At 51.2% G+C, this 21,066-nt stretch overlaps 1 protein-coding gene and 1 pseudogene across 3 annotated transcripts; both read right to left on the bottom strand.

The window, feature by feature from the left end:
• Window positions 1–1,862: 1,862 nt before the first annotated feature.
• On the bottom strand, window positions 1,863–15,126 carry Xylt2 (xylosyltransferase 2). Of its 3 annotated transcripts, none has more exons than XM_020156275.2 (11): window positions 14,902–15,126; window positions 8,044–8,536; window positions 7,609–7,784; window positions 7,171–7,373; window positions 6,637–6,717; window positions 6,240–6,456; window positions 5,971–6,147; window positions 5,478–5,740; window positions 4,997–5,192; window positions 4,040–4,373; window positions 1,863–3,032 (listed from the first exon to the last, which is right to left on the bottom strand). In XM_020156275.2, the coding sequence occupies exons 1-11, from the start codon at window positions 15,034–15,036 to the stop codon at window positions 2,710–2,712; spliced, it is 2,598 nt and encodes an 865-aa protein (XP_020011864.2). In that variant the 5' UTR covers window positions 15,037–15,126; the 3' UTR covers window positions 1,863–2,709. The 3 variants fall into 3 exon arrangements, 2 of the variants coding, with proteins under 2 accessions (XP_020011864.2, XP_073902096.1); XM_074045995.1 differs by lacking the exon at window positions 14,902–15,126 and adding an exon at window positions 14,607–14,843; XR_012438628.1 differs by lacking the exon at window positions 1,863–3,032 and adding an exon at window positions 4,755–4,854 and having other exon boundaries at window positions 4,237–4,373.
• Window positions 15,127–17,113: 1,987 nt separating this feature from the next.
• LOC141414368 (U6 spliceosomal RNA) lies at window positions 17,114–17,212 on the bottom strand (annotated as a pseudogene).
• Between the last annotated feature and the right edge of the window lie 3,854 nt (window positions 17,213–21,066).

The raw sequence follows: 21,066 nt of genomic DNA, 5'->3' as shown, positions 1-21,066 counted from the left end.
CTGCCTCTGAACTTGGAGAAGTCCTGGAGTGTGACCCTGGGTCCTCCAAATCTTTGAACTCAGTGAAACCAAGCCAAGCCTGGCAGAGCAGTGGGTCTGGGGCTAGATCCATTCGGCCTGCCTGCAAATGAGCATTACTTGGTGTGTTTAAAAACACACCAATGATGGGTTGCTACCTCTTACCAACTAAATCAGAGTCCTCAGTCAGAAATGTGACCATCTGCTGGGCTAGACACGAATGCAAACCCAGAATGTTTGCAGCAGGTGACAGCAGTGTGTAGACAGGATCTGGTATATGATGGAGCATGGAAGGGGAAGACAGTGTGTGAGTCACCTATTAACAAATCTACCCAACACAACACAACCACAGCCTAGTTAACTTAGCTGGTTTGTGAGCTCTAGGGCAGCAGTCTACTTGCTCTGGTATTTACTGTTTGTACCTAATATGCTTAATCCAGTTAGCAATTTTTCTTTTTATTGGCCCAAAAGTTGATGTTGGGAAACAACATTCTAAAGAACTAGAGTACAGCTACAAATGTTCACAACAATAGGAGTCAGGAAAAATAACCATCTTTTCCTCAGGATCCAGACAATTGTATACTCTTGCCCTTAGCCCTTCCTGGTTACTAGTTCTGCCAAGTCCTTATGAGAGGAGAGTGCAGTTATGGAGCGGCTGTAGAGAGAGGAGGTCCCAGTAAAGCATGAAATGAGTTCATCATTTCATACCTCTTGGCCTTAGTTTCCTGATCTGCCACATGAAGCTATTAAAAGTGCCTGCTTCCAAGGGTTGTGAGGATTGAGAACTGCATGCCAGGTCAGAGCAATGGCTAAACAACCCACCCCAATGTTGTTATTGGTGGTCAGGAGCGCCCTCTCCTGGCAACTAGGAAAACGACTTGGCAGCTTGGGCAGGAATTGAATTCTTTATTCCCCAAGCTGAGCTGGCTGAGTTGAGCCCAGTATGGCTGGCTGATACTGTGATTTTAGAGGTTTAGAAACCTCGCTTTTGCTCCCAAATCACCTAAGGCACGAAGTACTGAGTTCTTTCTGAGAAATGGGGATGGGGGTGCTTTAGAAAGGGAGGGTGGGTGGACAAACTTTTTACAGTTGTCCCTCCCAGGTCTTAGGTCAGACCAGTGACCAAGCCCTACTCCTGGCAGAGACAAGTTCCAGTGGTAACAAGTAGGCCATGGCTGGGATAGCCTCTGTTCTTGGGGAGCCTCAAAGCAGGGCTTGGGCAGGAAGCAAATATGATGAGAATTCCTGGGGTGAACCCTGGTGCTGGCAAGGGTGAAAAAAAAAAAGCCAGCATTTGCTGCAACCTGGCTCAGTGGCAGGAGTGGGAGTGCTGGATCAGGGCTTACAAGAACTTAAGTGCCAGTCATGTTGGCCTGCTAAGTTGCAATGAGGTCTCTGGGCCTCCCAGAGCTGTTTACCCTACAGAAAGAGAGGGCTAATTTACTAGGGGTGTGGCCAAGTGGTAAAGCACCTGCTTAGCAAGCATGAGGCCCTGAGTTACCTCAATACTGCCAGAAAAAAACAAAACAAAACAAAAAAAACAGAGGGGGCTGCATTGGATGAAGTGTTTGTTTTTTGTCTTTTTTTTTTTTTTTGGCAGCACTGAAGTTTGAACTCAGGGCCTCATACTTGCTAGGCAGGTGCTCTTACTGCTTGAACCACTCCACAGCTCTGGATGAGGTTTTGCATCTCTTCTGGCTCTTGTATAGATTCTGAACTGGTCCTGCTATGAGGTAATGAGATCTTCACCTTCTCAAGGCTATCAAAGTACCAGCTAAGACTCCTAGGAGAAGGCAGTCCAGAGAACAGCATGGGAAACACAAGAGGAAAAACACAGGCTCAGCTTAGAGAGATAGAGATATATTTCAACTCTGTTGCATATTTCAGACTTCACACTGAGCTTCAGGCACAATGCAACTCCAGGTTCTCCTGAGCGTCCTGATAGTCTTCCTACACTTGCTAGTGAGGCTCACCTCTGAAGGGCGCACCTGGGAATACCTGGGAAACTGCATTGGTCTCAGTAGGCCCTGATGCCCTGCCTTTCCTGGCATATGGCAGGGTGTGCTGGAAATCCCGAGAGCCAGCCCCACCCCTGCTCTAGGGTCCCCTGGCTACCAGAGGAGAGGCTGTCCCGCTAGAGCCCAGCTCCACACTGGCCCCCAAATCACCTGTTTTCCAGGCAGGTCTCAGAGCCTGGTAGGGCACCTGTACACCTGCAGAGCCTCAGCCCTGAGCACCACAGGCCCAGGCTGGGGAATGCGGCCCAGGAGAGTGAGGCAGGCCCATCTTCTCCAGAGCAGTAGCAGATGGGCTTGGCAGGCCCTGTTCCCCACAGCCATGGCCCACTTCCTGGGGCTGCTCTGAGCCCTATTGCACATCTTTTGTTTCTAGCTCCTCCCCACACCACCCATTTTAAAGTAAAAAAAAGTACAAACTAGGGAGGAGGGGGAGGAAGAGTCGGCACACAGTGCTGCTGAAGCATCTTCTCGTTTCCACTGACGCTCTAGTCCCTAGCAGAGCCATGAGCAGTAGTGAGTACTGTGCCCACCTTCCCTGCTGTCAGTGGGTTCTTGATGGCTGAAATGGGTGTACTGCCTGGACCTCTGGTTCTTGTGTGTAGGAAGGGATGTCCCTCCATCGTCTGTAAGGTGCAATTCCCCGGGTCTTCCGGGCATGTTGGCTGGGGCCCTGCTACCTGAGTCGCCCATCTGCTTTGACAGGCCCCAGCTCCGATTTGGGGTCAGGGGACAGAGAGCTCCAGCTGGTCAGTCTGCAAGGCTCCAGGGAGGGGCAGGAAGAGGGGCCCATGGCACACAGTCCCGCCACAGACCAGAAACCACTCAGTTCCCCATCTGTCCAGGCTTCGAGTGCAGGACCTGTGAGCTCTGTGTGCCGCCAGGCAGCCTCCTCCATGGGCTCTGGCTGAGGCAGGTTCAGAATACCACTCAGGCCCTGGAAACTCTGTTCCATGTATTCATTGTGAGGTGGTCCTGCGTGCAGCCAGCTGGCATCATCTGAGAGGGCAAAGCAGGCAGTAAGCACACCCAGATCCCATGCAGACCAGGTCCCAAATATCAGGGCTAGGAACCCCAGGCTCATCTCAACCTTACCACTGGCTCCCATCTTATGGAGTGACCTTAGGCCAATCCAAGGAACTTTCTGTGCCTATAAAATTGTTAGTTATACACTTACGAGGACTGAAGGCCTACCGTGTAATGCCTACCTACAACATCAGTACGTTTGTGACATGAACTTGTTTAGAGAAGGAATTCTCAGTGTTGCCTCTGTAATTTATTTTGAAGAAACTTGAAATTTTCTAAGGATACTTTTTGGCTTATGTCAGAAAAATAAGAATAAAGATTAGAAATTTTATAAAAAGTTAGTTATATAAAATCAAAACAGTGGGTTAGAGGTGTGGCTCAAGTGGTACAGCACCTGCCTAACAAGTGCAAAGCCCTGAGTTCAAATCCCAGTACCACCCAAAAAACCCCAAAGCAGTAATCTCTGAATTCCCAACTTTAGGATTAATCAAACAGTGGGTTCAAGGCACTTTAGAAAATAAGGTAACAGTGCCAGGCATGGTGGTGCATGCCTGTAATCCCAGCTACAAAGGAGGCAGAAGTGGGAGAATCTAGGTCTGAGGTCAACTTGAGCAAAGTTAGTCGGAGACTCTACCTGAAAAACAAACTAAAAGCAAAAGGACTGGGGTATGAGTGGTGAGGCCTTAAGTTCAAACCTCAGCGTCACACACACACAAAGACAGGCTCAGGAAAACCAAGTAATTTCCAAGGCCCAAGGCCCTAGTGGCACAGTCTTGTTCCAAACCCAAGTTTGGCTGATTCTACAGCTTCCCTTTCCACCTACCCTGGCATGATAAGGGAAGATCAAGGCCCCAGACTTCTCCCTTCCCCTACTCTGAGGGATGGGGTTCAGCACTGACAGTCAGCTTATTGAAGGTCATCTTCCTGGCAAATCCTATTCTGACTGGCCTCTGGGCACCATGTGGGTAATAGATCCATACCTTTACTGAGAGGTAGTTTGCGATTGAAGGTCAAGGGCAGCACGAGGAAGTGGATCTCACCCAGTGGTTCCCAGAACTGAAGCAGTCGAACAGTCCAGGCTCCTGGCCGCAGGGGCCGGCTCAGTGGAGGCTTGTACTGTGTGACCTCTGTCTCCGCATCTACTGTGATGTCATATGATGTGGCCACCACATAGGTTGGGTCAATCCATACCACAGTGGCTGTGAGGTTGGGGCCCCGTGCCCAGCGCTGCATTGCTACAGGCTCATCCAGTGGTCCCAGCAGCCCCCCAAAGTTCCGGAAAAGACGCTCTTTGGGGTCCCACTCAGTGCCGACCTGTAGGGAGGGGGGCAGCTAGGCAGGAGCCTGGGAGAAATGTCCTTCTTTCCATTCTGATACTGTCTCTCATTGTGTAACCTCAGGCCAGTCACTGCCTCTTTTTGGACCTCAGTTTCCCCATCCACAAAATGAGGGGTCAGACTAGAACTTTAATCTTTCTCCCAGCTCTGAGGTCCATTCTAGGCATCCATTCTGAACTGCTCTGCAGTAGTGGGGCCCATGGAGCAGACTATTTTCTTTAGGGAAAAGAGGAGCCCCCCCTCCCACCAAAAGCTCAATTTTATGGCCCAACTGGAATGTCCAAGTCCCTCTAGAAGAATCCTTATAGTTTAGAAGTCTGGGCTTGCATTGTAGCAAAACTGACAATTTCCTTCCTACCTACTACATGTCTTCTGTGTCCCCTTTTGGGAGGCTCCTCAGTGTGAACATGTCAGGTGACACGGGCATGTCTGCATGGGCATCACCAAGGCTGCCATTACTGGGAAAAGAAGAACCTGGTGAACCCAGCCTACAAAGGTTGGACAAAGTCCTCACCCCTCCCTCGGTGTCTGTCCCTCTCTTCCCATTCCCTGTGTCTTGCTGGGGGTCAGGAGAAAGCAAAGGGGGAAGACCTGTCCCACCTCCAAACTCTGGAGCCGGCTGGCCTGGTCACTGCGCCCCAACAGTTTCAGCGACCCCTGGGGCATCAGCCACATCTCAAGCGTCTCTGCTGGCCCCTGGGCTGAGGGCTGCACCGCCTGCGTCACCAGGTAGCCCTGGAAATGGTCGTCATAGAAATACAGGTGCACACTGGACGGCAAACCCCTGGGCTCAAACCTATGAAGGTTCCAGCAGGGAGAAAGGGAGATGCCATCAGCACACCTGACTTGGCCTAAAGTCCCAGAGACAGGGCACTGTGGAGTCCCATCCCCAGGCACTTCCTTGGCCCCAGATTTCACACCCCACAACACCTATGTGCCTGGCTCTTGCTTTTATTATTTTTCACATTTTTTCCCTGCCTTAGACTGGGAACTCACTGTGGGCAGGGGCTGTCTTTTCCTGACTTGCCTCCCCACAGGGCACCATGCTGAGGGTTTGCTGTAGATCAGAAGGGGGTCTCACCTGCAGAGTGTGGTGGCCAGATGGGGTGCAGCAGTGACAGCATGGCGCAGGCTGAGGCGGGCAAAGGCGGTGTAAGCAGTGAGCATGACATCACTAAGCCCACTGGGGCCATCAGCCGCATCGTAAGTGTTTTCCCAGTAGGCCTTGAGGGCTGGTGTGCCAGGTGGGTAGCTACCATACAGGTGGAAGTCCAAGATTTCCAGGACCTCCTGGTTCACTGTTGACTCAAACTTCCGGGCGAAAAAGGTGGGTCTGGAGACTTGCTGGAGAAGGGAAGGCAAGGAGAGTGAGGGGCTCTGGAGGCCCCGGAGCATAGCAGCCAGGCCTGGTCTCTCTCAGCATGGCCTATGCATCAGCCTCCCCAGGCTTTTCCTGCTGCTGCTGTAGGCCCAGATCCCAGGGCTGCTCCAGGTGGAGGCCCATCCTGACTTTCTGACCTGAAGGTCATGGGAAACAGCTGGGCTGAAGGCCTCTCAGGGACCTGGGAAAGCACCTGTAGGCGCAGGAAGTCCTGTGGTTTGAAGTCGTTGGGGGAGCAGCCGCACCAGTCCACGATGTGCTTGTACTGGCACTTGCAGCCCAGCTTGCGGTTCCAGTTGGTGACCCGCAGGTTGTTGTCCACCAGGCTCTCACAGGCTGCGCTGTTCTCCAGCACCGTGTGGAAGAAGGACTGCAGGTGGCAGGGGAGGGTGTAGGGTAAGCCATGGGTAGCCCACCCCACCCCACCCCACCCCTGGTCTTTGTGCCTGCTTGGGCACCCACCTCAGCCGGGAGCAGTGTATATGTGTAGAACTGGCGTAGCTGGGCCACAAGTGGGTCATCTGTGTACACCACATACTCCACAAAGCCGCGTGTCAGAACAAACCAGTCAGAGCCACCGTCCACCACGATGCCCGCCGGGATCTGCCGCTCACCCAGGCGCCACATGTGCGAGTCACACTCATGGAACAGCCGGTCCAGCCCCTGCTTCTTGATGAACCTGTGGGTAGCAGAGGAGTCATGGCACAATGTCCCAGAGTGAGGTCATCCACCTGCCACCCAGTACTCCTCCATCTGTGGCTGGTTTGGGGTTTTGTAACCCAGAGCTGTGACCACCAAGTCCCCCTGTGTGCGAGGGGTTGTGACAAGATGCCAGGGCTTCCTTCCCTACCTCCCTCACCTGGAGTTGTCCCGGCCATGTGACTTAAGGAAATTCTTATCCCGATTCTTGGATAGGAATGCCACCAGCTCCTCATTGGTCCTGGAAAGGGAGGGAAGTGTGAGGGGCAGTAGCTCAGTCACTGGCCCAGATCTGGCTCCCTCCAGTGCACTTCACCTTCACCTTGTGGACTTTCCTTTCTCACTGAGAGTTCTCCAGCCATGTGCTCTATCTACCCCAGGCTGATGCTCTGGGGTGGTGGTACCTGAGTCCCCCAAGGAAGACCCCTTCCTCTCCCCTTGCTATCTGAACCCAGGTATGGGCCTCTGGCTCCTCCTCCTTCCCATCTCATCCTTCTCAATCCTTGGGTCATTTTTTTTTTTTAACCAGCCCTCCACTGACACATGGCCAGGAAAAATGGAGCCATATCTGGACTATATGGATCCCAGAATGACACTTGGGGGAGGAAAAGGAGGCCATCAGGGCCCTCCAAGCCTCTAGGGCCCAGACAGGGCACCACTCCCATGCAGAGGGTTAAGAGCCCCATCTCCACACCTGGTTGGGTAGTCAGTGGCACTGAGGTTGATGAAGAAGTCCCAAGTCCAGCCAGGTACCTCCAGCAGGTCCTGCATACTCCGCAGATACATCCTGAGAAGGCTGGCCCCACCCCAGATGGTGACCATTCGCCAGGGTGTCACCTGTACATTATCATACCGCTGAGCCAGCTCCACCACCTCACGGTGCAGATAGTTGGAGCGCTGTGGGAGACAGGATACTCACCAGATGCAGCTGGGCCTCAGAGTTATAATTTCCCAGCCCAGGACAGAGTACAAATAACAGAGACTGGCAGGACTCTGGCTTCTGTACTTCACCACTCTGGGCCTCGATTTCCCTATCTCTAGACTACTTGAGCCATGTGAGAGACCCTCTCTGTCTGCGACCTTTGAGTCTGCTCTGGTCTGCCCACATGCTCTTGGTTCCCTGCCCACGTACCTTGTCCACATGGATATAAAAGAAGTGCTGCTTGTGGTAGACAGCCTTGAGGAGACGCTTCAGCTGACGGATGGCACGACCATGAACCACCAGCATATAGGCAATACGCACTGGGGGGCCATCCAAGGGCTGCTGGGCACGGCTCTCTTCCCACTGGATGCCAGGACTCATCTTCCCTTGAGAGCAGAGAACAGGAGCATTGGTGAGGCTCATCCTAGGCCACAGAGCAGGACAAGATGGGAAGAGGGGCTGCCTGCCTTCCAGTAGAAGAAACCCAGGCTTGGAGCCCTGGGTCCCAGTTCCCCTTCTGCCACTCAGTACATATAATGCAAACTTGGGCAAGGAGTTGGGCCCTCTGGGAACTGAGGTGAGGATCTGGACCACACTACCTCCCCATCCATGCCTAAGAAAGACCAGAGTGCTCTTGTCCCTTACCAGCCAGCTGGCAGTGCCGGGGCACAGCCTTGGGCATGAGGCTTCCAGCCTGGTGCAGGCACACCACGTTGGCAATCTCCTGCTGACACTGCTTGGTGCTGGCCCGGGCCAGGGCAGACAGTGCGTCCTTGCCCATGATTTCACATTTAGGGGTGAAGCCATTGTCAGTGGGCTGGGGAGCACCCTCCACACTCCCCGTATCTCCATGTGGTGGGAAGCCAGCAGCCCCTGCCAGTGCCTCCCCAGCTGCTGCCCCACTCAGGTTTTGGCGGCCTGGAGCCTCTGGTGGTGGGGCAGGAGGGATCCGCCGGTTAGCTCTGTGCCGGCTGGTTACTGCCCGTACCACCTTGGCCACTGGCACGCCTGGGCTCTCAGCACGGCCCCGCCAACGCCCATGCCTTCTGCCTGCACTGCCCCGCCGCCCTGCTGAGCTGTCTGTGTCCTTGGAGCCCTCACCAGGGTCCAGTGGCCGTGGTTTCCTCTGCCTTCCTTTCTGTAAAACATGCAGAGAGAGAGAGAGAGAGAGATCATGGGATAGTTGCTCACTTCCTCCTTGGTCAGGGGAAGCCTCAGACCTATAAGCTTCTACCCATCCTTTATCTAGAAATCCTGCTTGCCTGAGAACTCTGCACAAACAGCATTGCCTCCAGGACTAGCTGGGTGAGGAAGCCTCAGCTCTCCCTCCATCACTCATGTGCCCCACTAGTTCTCGGATCACTCAACACTGTGCTCCCTTTTCGTGCTCTGGACTCTTGACACTACTGTCTCTTTCAGCAGATGTTAAGATGAACATCCATGCATACCCTGGGGAAGGGCCAGAGTCCCTGAGAAGACACAGAAGCGTTCACCACAGATCCAACCCTCCCACTAGAGGCTAGCTAGGAAAACACAGTATTCTTTAGAAGACTAATTTCCAACTGCATCCAAAGCATTCTGTGGACTAAAGTTTTCTATAGGAGAATATTGAGGCCACCACAGAGTGACGGTGTTTTTGCCCAGGAGGGAGAAACAGAGGCACAGTCTGAGACCCCAGTACTGGCTGGGTCCTTAGTAGGGTTACAGTACATTGGGGGTACACCTGTAGATGATGGGGGAGTGGGGCAGGAGCCAGTAGGGAAAGGCTCCAGACCGCAAAGACACTCTGACAGCCATGTGAGGAGAGGGACAGAAAGTGCTTCAGCCTCCAATGCAGCTCCAAGAAAGCCCTGGCCTGCTGGTGCACTCTCCAGCACCAGGGCTATCTATTGACAGCGAGCCCTTGAAAACTCACCATGCTTGGTATCTGGCTGGAAAGCTCCACAGCTAGAGTCTGTCTGTTGTGCACTTGTGACAGGTTCTCTTAAAGGGAACACTGAAGCCCCTCCATGCTGCCTGAAGCACCCCTGCTTCCTGGCTCTAAGTGCTCTGGTGCCTCTTCTCCAGCCCAGGCACTTCCCCAGATGGTCTGGTCAACTTGGTCCACCCTTTTCCTTGCTCCCTGTCCCCCTTTCCCTGCAAGCCAAATCCCACACATCCCTTAAGATTCAGCTCTAAGTCCCCTGGCAGGAAGCCACTCCATTTGTCCCAGAGTGGGATGTGCTGAGTTCTGAGACCTGTATGATCCTTTAGCAGTCTGTGAACTCCTCAAAGGGAGCCATACCAGCCCCCATCTCCTCAGGGCAGAGTGGAGTAGTTGTACACAGGGGATATCTGGCTAGTGTCTGAAATGTGGAAGGGACAGAGGAAAGAGACATGCCATAGGAGTTCTCAGGAGTCACAGCTCTCTGGCCCCAGCACTGTCACATCAACAGCAGCCACTCAAACTCTCTGAGTATAGTTCTTCAGCTATGAGTGAGGATCAAATGAGATGGGAAAAGTGATTGTATAGAGGGTGTCATCTGGGCTGTCCTACTGCTCACCATCACCTGTAGGGCTCCTTTCTTTCCCTCCAGCATTCAGTGAGCTCTTGGTGATAAGAACTCTTCTTAAGTGGCCTGCAGGTACTCTCTCCCTTGCAGTATCCTTCTTACTTGGCTTCCAGGGGACCCTTCTGTGTCTTCTCCAGTTCCAGCAACTCCTCACTAGTCTCTTGGTTCTTCAGGTGAACCCTAGGGCCTATCTTCAGTCTAGCTCCTTCACTTCTCATCCATCTTATTCACTCTCGCTTTCTTTCTTTTTCTTTTTTTTTTGGCAGTACTGGGGTTTGAACTCAGGGCCTCATGCTTGCTAGGCAGGCACTCTACCACTTGAGCTACTTCACCAGCCCTTTTTTGTGTTGCTATTTTCAAGATAGCTTCTCACGAACGATTTGCCTGGGCTGGCTTTGAACCGTGATCCTTCTGATCTCTGCATCCTGAGTAGCTAGGATTACAGACATGAGCCACCAGTGTTTGGCTCACTCTCACTTTCTATGCTTCTTCATCCACATCCCAGATTTCTTTCTTACCTGGAAGGCTCCCTTGCACCTTTAGGCACTGAACAAGCAATCACCTGGTCATCTCCCTTGGGAGTTTAAAGACCGCTCAGACAATCAAGTCCAAGTGTGAGCACATGCTCTTCCTCTTCAACCTGCCCCACCCTTAGTCTTCCCCATCTCAGTCAGCAACCATAAGTAGCTCAGGCCAAACACTCTGGGAATCAACTTTCCTCGTTTTTTTTTTTTTTTTTTAAAGTTGGGGGAGTAGGTGCTGGGGATGGAGCCCAGGGCTTCATGCATGCTAGGCAATCACTCTACCACTGACCAACATCCCCAGCCCTGGGAAGTCAACTCTGATTCATCTCTTTCCCTCACACCCCACATTCAACCCATCAACCAGCGTATCCTGTTGGGGCCACCTTGAAAATACACAAACTCTGCTGCCTCTTCACTATCAACCTGCCCCCACCGCCCCCCCCCACACCCACACACACTACCACTGCCAGATTTCCTGCTCCTCTGCTCCCTCAGTGTCTTCTCACCATAGCCATCAGTGTTCCTGTTAGAACTTAAGCCCCCTCCCACCACTCTCCCACTGCAAACTTCCAGTGGCTTCCTTTCTTAAGTCTTGGCTGCCCCTCTTACTGCCCCTACCATCTCCAACCTCTTCTATGAACCCTTCTGCCTCATTCTTCTTCAGTCACAACATCATCTCAGTGTCCCTCCATTCCACCTACTTCTGGCTCTGGCTTTGCACTGGCTCTGCCCTAGGACTGGAATACCCTCCCCAGACATCCCACAGCTCATTCCTTGCCTCCTTCAATTCTCTGCTCAGACATCTAACAAGGCCTGCCCTGATTACTGTATTTAAAACCCCTGTTCTCCTTCATCCTCCGCTTTATTTCCCCTCCACAGAACTGTTATGATACCTTCTGTCATCCTACCATTTATCTGTATTGTGTTATTCTGTGTCTGTCCCTCACAAAACTGCAAGCTCCATGAGAGCAGCAATTTTTGCTGTTTTGTTCAGTGACATATTCTAGAGCTCATGAGAGTGTTTGGCAATCAATAAGTATTGGTCAAATGAATGAACACAAAGGTCTTGGTAAGTGCCATTTTTTTCATTATTGTTACCGAGGAGACAGCAACAGTCAAATGTGAAGTCAACAGACAGGCCACCAGACATCTTGGACTCCAGATGGAGACCCTGCTCCTGACTTCTCTAGGACCTTCCTTCAGTGCCCCATTGGAGCACAGCAGGAGCCTGACAGCCACCTTCAGGCCAGAGCCCCACCTCTACACCTTGGCCCTCTATGTCCAGCACGCAGCCAGCCCTCTGATATCTTGAGAGGTACTCACAGAGAACTGGGGTATCCATCCCCATCTCAGAGATCCCCAAGAGGAGGCAGTGGAGCTTGTTTTGTACCCACATGGAGTAGAGGACCCTGGGCTGAGCAGCCCCCAGGAAAGGGAGGGCAGCTCCACTGAGCTGAGAGTATGTCAGCCTGGTGGCATCTGTCCTGGCCATACAGCAAGGAGAGAAAGTCATGCCAAGCTTAGGTGGATAGAGATGGCAGATCGGTGTGAGTTCCTGGGGTCAAAGCCAGTATCAGCAAGTTAGGAAGCTGGTCAGGAGAGCAGGGCAAGAGGGCATTGAGCCAGGCTGGCTGCAGTGGGGGACAGGATGTGGGAGGAGACGGGCATGTTGGTGCCCTGCACTGCAGCAGGAGCTGGTTGACCCTGAGAAGGACAATCCCTGAAGAGGCCAGGGACCAGAAGGCAGCAGTGAGGAATTAGAAAAGCCCTGCTGGGCAGCCAGCCCCCACCGCTACCCCTCCCAGCATGTCCATATGAGCACTAGCAGGGTCCCAGGCTTATGCCCCTAGGAGGGCTGTGCCCAGTACCCTCTGAGGTCAGAATCCCCCGATTACTGAGGGTAAGGACTGGTCCTCTGGCCTGATGCATTTAGCTCCAGAGGCCCCCTCCTCCCTAGCAAGGAGGCATTGAAAGTCTTCTGATACTTCCCAGGGCTGAGAGTCCTTGAAATCTTTCTCTAAACCACAGAGACAGTGGACACAGAAATGTGCCCCCCTCCCCACCTCAGACTCCTCAGACTGCATTTAAAACAGTGGTGAGAGGATGTTTGTGAAAGCTTTGAAAACTATCAAGAGGCTCTTTGGAGGTTAGTGATCATCCCAGGTATCCACTCCCTCCTCTCCACAGGCTGCAGAGTGCACAGCATAAGTGCACACTGGGTCCCACCCCAGTACTTTCCTGCTGCACTCAGAATAAAACCCGAGCCCCTTACTGTGCCTTCCTAGCCATTCCTCGCTGGTGTCTAGCTCAGCCCATTCTCCTAAGGGCCGTCTGCCCACTTCTCCCTGCAGGAAGCCTTTCCTGACCTCCTGATCTAAACCAGCCCCTTTGTTACTATGTTGAGTCCCCTTTTCACTGTCTGTCTCTCCCTGTATACTGTCTGCCCATGTGGGCCAGGATCTCATCTATTCTGTATCCTCAATATTAACATGGTACCTGGTGCAAATAGGACTTAGTGTTTGTTGATCAAATGGCTGACTGAATGAATCCTTATCACCAGTGTGTGGTGCTGAGATAGTAAGAGTTATGTACTGACAACTTAGCATGTGCCAGGGACTCCTGCAAGTGTTCACAGGCGCTTTTTTACTTCATCTTTATAAGCACCCAAAAGAGGTATTACCCTAGGGAAGAGAGGTGATCCAGTAGTGGTCTGCTCAGAAGCAGAGTGGGAACAGGATGGTGAAGAGGGTGATCCAACTTCAGTGTTCACCATCCTAAGCATGACACCCTGCAGCCTGGCAACCCCCAAATCTGGTGAGATAGATGCCAAAGGGTCCAAGCACCCGTGGCTTTCAGAACTGCACAACCTTTAGGTCACTGGGCACTGGAGTCCAGGAGTCCTCTCTCAGCTTCAGCCAGGAAGCTGGAGGAGAGGGTGGGGTGGAGGTGGGCACTCCCACCTCTCCACTGCACTAGTTCTCCACTCCATCTTGTGGGTACAGCAGCAGGGATGCAGCCCAGCCATTCAGCACAGGGCCATTTATTCCTGAGAAGGCTCTGGTGCTCTGACATGCCCCTCCCCAGAGTGGTCACTGTCCTCTGCTCACATATCCCAGGGTCACAGGGGTCCCATAGTGCCCCTGCTGCCCACCCCATCTCAGATGTCCCATCTGCTCAGAGATTTTTTACATTGGGCAAAAATTCTCTCCTCCTCCTTACTGGTCCACACAGCACAAACTCATTCCCTTTAGAAGTCACAGAGCCGGCCAACCAGCGCTGGCCCATGGCCATCCTCAGCTCTTTTTGGAGTTAGGGTCTCACATGACACTGTTCTTGTTCCCTGGGCACCCCAGACAGAAAGGACAGCTCTTCTCGCAGGCCTAACAGACTGCTGGGGTTCAGGAAGGAGCAGGGGGCTGGGGACTCCCTTGACTTTCATCCTTCCAGGCAGAGAAGCACTGGAAGACATGACAAGCAGAGACTACCCAAAGTCCCGGAGGCACCAGAAGAACCGGGCTCAGCCAGGGAACCCCTGACCTCCTAGCTTAGGGCTATGGTGTGACCCATCCTCTGCACACTTCCAGGATGGACCCAGACCCTAACGGACCCTTGCTAGCCACACTGGGAAGGATATGTCTGGGCCTGCAGCTGAAATCACATCACCCAAGATGTGAGGAAGACCCTTGGAGCAGTGACCTGGGGCTCTGCTGAACCAGCTGCTGAGGTGTCCATTCCCTTAGCGCCAGAGGAGACTCCCTGTCTATTCTTTAAAGTCCTGAGGCTAACTCATCTGCCCACTTCCTCCTCCCATCCCCTCCTGAAGATCCGCCCAGGTTCTTCAAAACCTGCTGACAAGACCACACCTAGGGGACACTAGTTTTCTCACTCCCTGTTCCCGAGTATGCACTTTATCACAGGCCTTAACTCTAGTCCTGAAATTCACTTCCCCACCAGCTGCTACCTCTCAGATGCAGCAGGGCACGGATACCCGGGGTCCTCCCGCCCCAGTCCTCCGCCCACGGCGCGAACACCCCCGTCCCCTCCCAACTTCAGAAAGTTTGGCCTGGGGCTCCCTACCTCCGAGCAGGCTTGGGCCCAGCCCCGCCTCCCAGCCCTGCTCCCCGTTCCTGACCTTCATCGCTCCGCGGCCGAAGACCACCGCACCATGACCCGCTCTCCCACCTCGGCCCCCAGTCCGCCCGCCGTCCGGGCCTCGGGGTCACGCACCGCCCCCGCGCACAGTCCGCCAGGCAGGCCTGAAAAGGGAGCTCCAGGGAGTGAACGCCCGGCTCCTGGTGTCCACCTGCACCCTGCACGCACGCGGCCAGTGTCCCACTTGTCCGGCTGGGCAGGGGCCACCCGCAGCCTAGCCAGGACCCCGCGCGCCCCCGCGCCCGGCCTGCCCGCCCGCCCGGCCGTCGGAGCACCTCGCCCGGCTCGTCGTCTTCCAGGCCGCTGAAGCTCCACACCACCAGGCCCTGCAGCAGCAGGATGGCCAGCGCGGTGGCGATCGCCAGCTTGTAGCGCCGCACCAGCTTCTGCACCCGCGCGCTCGCCACCATCTTCCTGCCCCGGACGCGGGGCGCGCGCCCAGCCCTGCAACCCGGCCGCGGGCGTGCGCACGGGCGCGGGGCCGAGACAGCCACCCTCCCTTCCCCTCCCAGGGAGGCGGACCGGGCGCGCGCCGGGGCGGGGCCGGGGGCGGGGCCGGGGCGGGACCAGAAGTGCCGCGCCTGGCAGGCTGGGGCGGGCCCTGGGCTGGGGACGCCGCGGGCCTCCTCTGCCTCCAGTGTGGGCCTGTGCGCCGGCCTTCGAATTTCGCCTCCCAGGACGAATCTGCACCCTAGCCTCCCTTCCACGTCTCCGTGCGTGCCCGTGTGTGTGCTCACCTCCTGGACAGCAAACGCAGGGTTCCGGGGTGCCGAGGGTCTGCAGCCCGGCCACTCCCTTGCCCGGTGGCCCGGGGCGCTAGGCAACTCAGGCCCCGCGGGTAAGCTTTCGGGTCTAGGATCCTCTAGAGCCCCCAGAAACTCCTGTTGGGAGAGACCCTGCTTAAAAATCTGCAGGCCGCACCTAAGGGCAAAGCATAACCCCTTGACCGGCTCCGATACCCTCTACAAAGCCCTTTCTGCTCTGTCCCTCTCAGCCTGAGCATCCTCAGGCCTCGGCTAGAGTCTTGGTTCTCAAACTCCAGCTTGCGTCGCAATCACCTGGAGGACTTGATAAAACAGACCCCTAGTCCCCACCCCTGGAGTTTCTGCTTTGGTAGGTCAGGGTTGGGACCTGACAATTAGAATTCTCAGGTTCTGGGTGGTACTGATGCTGCCGGTTTGGGACCAACTTGGGAAGCCACTAGACCCTGGCATACCCTGAGAATTCTCTCTGCCAAGTCCTAGCAGCCACCCCGCCCTCTGTCAGTGGCATCTTTGCCTGGGCTTCCAGTGCTGGGGACAGTTGAGAGTTGTCGTGATTCCCCTGCGATCCTGCCTTTTTCACCCTCATAGCCTCTCTTAGAATACCCAGCAACGCTCAAGAAATGTTAGGAAGGAAAGAGCAGAAGCCCCAACTTCCTGCCTACGCCCCTGACCCTAACGTCTTCCAGAGTCTGCATGTTCAAGAGACATGTTAGACAGGAGGACTCCACACTACTGGGGCCTCCTCCGAACGGCAGGACGGTGGGGAGAGAGAATGCAGTGCTCACCATAGCAAGGTGAATAGAGATAGCAAAACCCAGATAAAAGATAATACTTTTGTTTCTTTGAGAAAGGTCTCTTGCTGTGTTGCTCGGTCTGCCTTCTGAGCTCAAGCAACCCTCTTGCCCTAGCCCCTCAGTAGCTGGGATTACTACTGAGTATATGATAAACTTTTTTTCACTTGTGGTATGGTGTTTGAACTCAGGGCCATTTGCTAGGGAGGTGTTCTATCACTTGAGCCACTCCACCAGCCCTAGCAAATGTGAGGTAGAATGCCTGCTTTGCAAGTGTGAGGCTCTAAGTTTGAAACCCAGTACTGCCCAAAATCACTACAGAGAAGTCTGGGAAGAGAATTTTTTTTCTTTAATCCAAAAAGGTTGAAGGCAAATGGCAGAGGGGCTTGGGAGATGCCAGAAGATAGCTTGGGGAAGGAATTCTACACTGTGCTGAGCATGGAAGGGCAGACATATTTAATACACTTCTATAAAACTTCCTTTAATCCTGTCTGGTACTTTGGCATTTGCAATCTGTCCATTCCTCAGCATGAAATGAAAGAATTGTAAACAGTGTTTCAGATGACAGTCTGGCTACTTAAGAGAACCACACTTCAAGGATCTGGGAAAACATCAGTTGACATTCAAGCGATTGATATGTTAATTTAATATCGATCTTACGTGCTCATTAAATCAGATCCCCAAGGGACATCTACCTGCCAATACTTCCCCCCAACAATGAAAATAGCTTCCTTTCTCCTTGATTGTAGAAATAGTATATACTCAACATTTAAACATAGAAGCATAAGTGTGCAACCCCCCAAGAAAATCATCATTAACATTATGGTGACTATCCTTTCCCCATTTCTGTATGTGTACATCAGTTTGGATGGATGGGGTCACATCACACACATGGTTTTTATAGAGAGAAAATTTTTTTTAAATTTTTACATAAAAATAGTGAACCCTTCACAAATTTGCTGTCATTCTTGTGCAGGGGCCATGCTAAGCTCTGCAGCATTCCAAATTATTTATTTTATTTTGCGGTACTGGGGCTTGAACTCAGGGCCCACACCTTGAGCCACTCCACTAGCCCTTTTTTGTGAAGGGTTTTTTTGAGGTAGAGTCTCACAAACTATTTGCCCAGGGCTGACTTCAAACCACTATCCTCCTGATCTCTGCCTCCTGAGTAGCTAGGATTACAGGTGTGAGCCACTGGTGGCCAGCTGTCATTCCAATTTTAGTACATATGCTGCTGAAATGATCACAGGAAAATGTTGTTAAGTATTTATTTCTCTTCTATTTTAACAGCTTGGCTTGTTTGGTTCCTTCCAAATTTCCTTTCTTCCATCTTTCCCCATAACAATCCCCCCCAAACACACACAGTTTCTTTATTTTTGCAGCAAGTCATATTTAACTTTTTCTTTTGGGGACATCATTATGTTTAAGAGTTGGGTCATAGTACATACTCTTCTCTGCATCTTTCTTTCCTCCCTTACATAAATACATGGTAGAAATACAGTAGAAATTCCCCTACCATGACTGGGCCAGTTAAACTTATTCTTCATTGTCTTTGTGTGCATGTGTGCAGGCACAGGTTCTGAGAAGTGAATTCAAGGCCTTGCACATACTAGACAAAAGCTCCACCACTGGGCTACACACCAGCCCTAATTCATTCTTTTTAATGGCCACATCATATTCCACCCCCTTGAATGGGCATTCGCTAGGCTTGTGGGTCTTGGATTGCCACCAGGCTGAGATAAACATGCTTCTGTGCTACCTATGATGGTAGTGTTTCCCCAGGAATGGAACTACTGGGGAAAGGGAAAAATTTTTTAATTTTAATAGCTATTGCCAGATTGCTGTCTCAAAATGCTGTGACATTCACATTTGTAACAGCATATGAGAGGGCGTCATTTTCCTGCATCCCCTCCAGCAGTAGGTGTGATTCTGTTTTTAATTTTTGCCAATCCCATAGGTGAGAAGTGACCTCAGTGTTTTTTAATTTGCACTTCTATGCTGGACACTGCACACTAATTGGCTTATTGACTGTTTGGATTTGCTCCTTCACTTTCTTCATGAATTATTTCATTGCTATTGCATTGTTTGCCTTTTTCTTACCAACTTTAAGAGTTTTTATCTGTTTAAAACTTAAAGTTCTCTCAATTTATCACTGCACTTTGACTCTTTAAGACCACTCGAAAATTTTAAGCTTTTTTTTTTTTTTAAATCAGGTATGTTCCTGTTTCCTTTTAGGGGTTTTCATTTTCTGCTTTGGTTTCATAGTTGTCCACAATCCTTGGTGATGTAGTTGGTCTCATATATTGTCTCGTACTTTTTTTTTTTTTTTTTTTGTATTTTTGTGTTGTTTTTGTGGTACTGGGCTTGAACTCAGGGCCTAGACCTTGAGCCACTCCACCAGCCCAATTTCTTTTTTTTTTTTTTTTGAGGTAGGGTCTCACGAACTATTTGCCCTGGTTGACTTTGAACCTCGATCCTCCTGATCTCTGCCTCCTGAGTAGCTAGGATTATAGGCGAGTGCCATCGGTGCCTGGCTTATTTTGTATTTTTGACATTTAAGGCTTTTGGAATATATTTTTTGTCTATGATATGAAGTAGGGGTGCAGTAGTCTTTAGTTAGTACATGGTCCCAGTCATTCTATCAGTATCTATTTAGATTTTTTTCTGTTTTTTACACAGATTTGTTATTGAAGTATCACATGCATAGGTTGATATACATTTGACTGCATAAACTTCAAGGTTCATTGTATCCCTCTGGCCCCTGTTTTCTTCAAGTCCTCTATAACTGCCCATTGTGCCTTTTTCTTGTATTGAAAATACAAAATGGCTCCTCAGAGCATCAGAATTGGAAAGCATTCTTTAGTTGTAAGTAGGTTATATGATACAGCCTTTTTCATGTGAAGAGGTTATCTTGTTGTCTTAGTTATCATATGTATATAATATATACATTTGTGTGTGTGTGTAGTGCTGGGTGTAGAACCCAGACCTTGCACATGCTTTCTTTCCTTAGCTTTTTGAGACAGATTCTCACCATGTAGCTTAGGCTGGCCTTGGACTGGCGAACCTCCTGCCTCCACCCCCACCTCTGGCCTTGCCAGGGTTCCTGTTGAGGCATGGATGCTGAATGTTTTCAGATGTGCTTCCAGCAACCAGAGTTCAGCCTTGGCTCAGCACCCGAGGACGTAGAGATCCCTGCAAGAAAGCTTCCAGACTGGGCCTCCAGCACGCCCCAGACTGTCCACCCTTTATCTGATTGCTGCCTTTCTCCAGATTGACACTTTGCTGATGTTGGCTTTACCCCAGGATGCTACTTTCTTTTCTTTTTTCTGCTTCTTTTTTTTTGGGTGGATTTGAACTCAGGGCCTTATGCTTGCTAGGCAAGCACTCTGCCACTTGAGCCACTTCGTCAGCCCCAGGATGCTCCTTTTTGGGGTACCCTCTGCTAGCTCACACAGAGTCCCTGGTTCTCTGCTTGTCAGGAAGTTCTGATGTCCATTGAAGGGCTGTTCCAATGCGACCTATTAGAATGGTGAATTCTTTTGAAAAGAATTTACACATAATAAAACATTTTTGTATCCTTAGAGTAAATGTTACTTAGTCATTGTCAATTTAAAATTTTAATGGAACTTAAAAAAATTTTAGTGGTAGAGATTGAACCCAGGACTTCGAGCATGCTTACGCATATACTTTACCACAGAGTTATATTCCTAGCCTTGATTTTTCAGAGGGAATGTGGGGGACAAGGTCTTGCTACGTGGCCCAGGCTGGCCTTGAACTCACAATCCTTCTGCCTCAGTCTCCTGAATCCTGGATTGCAGGCATTTGCCCAATATTTTTTTAAGTTGTAGTGTAGGTTGGATTGGGTTTGCTGGTGTTTTACTTCAGATTTTCCTATCCATGTTTATAACGGTGAAATACCAAAGACCACAACTTGTCTTTTGGACGGGGTTTTGGAGCATGTGATTCTGCGTTCCTGAAGAAGGAACCTGCTGCTCCCACCCTTCCCTGTCACCTCACACCCAATCACCTGCACACTGTTCTGTCACTTTCTGGCTCCTAGAGACACTTTGCCATCCATGATCTATGATATTGTTTCTTCACCATTAAAAAAAAAATCTTTAGTAGATTTGGAAATTTGAGTCCTACCGGTTTGCAACACAAATTAGGGAGCATTCTTTCTTTATTCTTGCGAGTATATGTGTGCCAGTGCATGCATGTGCATGCCTGTGTTTGGTGCTTACCCCAGGGCTTCACACCTGCAAAGTATGCACCACACTCTAACATTGAGCTTATATATCCCCAGCCCCTCTTTATTCTTTGTGAAATAATTGATGTAACAATAGACACTGCTATTCCTTAAACATTTGAAAACGTTGCCAGCAAACGCACCTAACCCAGGAGTCCCTAGGGACCTAATTCTTTCTTTCTTTTTTTTTTGGTGGGTCTGGGTTTTGAACTCAGGGCTTCTTGTTTGCAATGCAGATGTTCTACCATTTGAGCCACACCTCCACTCCATTTTGTTCTGATTATTTTGGATATGGGGTTCTCTTGAACTTTTTTACCCCTGGGGCTGGTCTCAAACCGAGCTCCTCCCCATCTCAGCCTCCCAAGTTTCTAGGATTACAGGTGTGAGCCACTGGTGTCTAGCCAGGGACCTAATTTTTTGGTAATTTGTATTTTCCCATCAATGGTTTCCTGGTTATTGGTCTATTCAGAATTTTTTGGTTCTTTTGTGGATCAACATTATAATTCATGAATGTTTTCCTGGAGAAAAAAATTAAACATCCCACTACACCTCTCTTTTGTTTGTAATGTATATCAGAAGTACAAATTGCTCCAAAAATGAAAGGGTCACATCTCTTTCAGTTTTCCATTAAGCTAGCTG

Source organism: Castor canadensis, chromosome 11 (genome assembly GCF_047511655.1).
Source record: "Castor canadensis chromosome 11, mCasCan1.hap1v2, whole genome shotgun sequence".
Lineage (NCBI taxonomy): Eukaryota > Metazoa > Chordata > Mammalia > Rodentia > Castoridae > Castor > Castor canadensis.
Note: the sequence above shows the minus strand (reverse complement) of the source record. Positions and strands in the feature narration are given on the sequence as shown.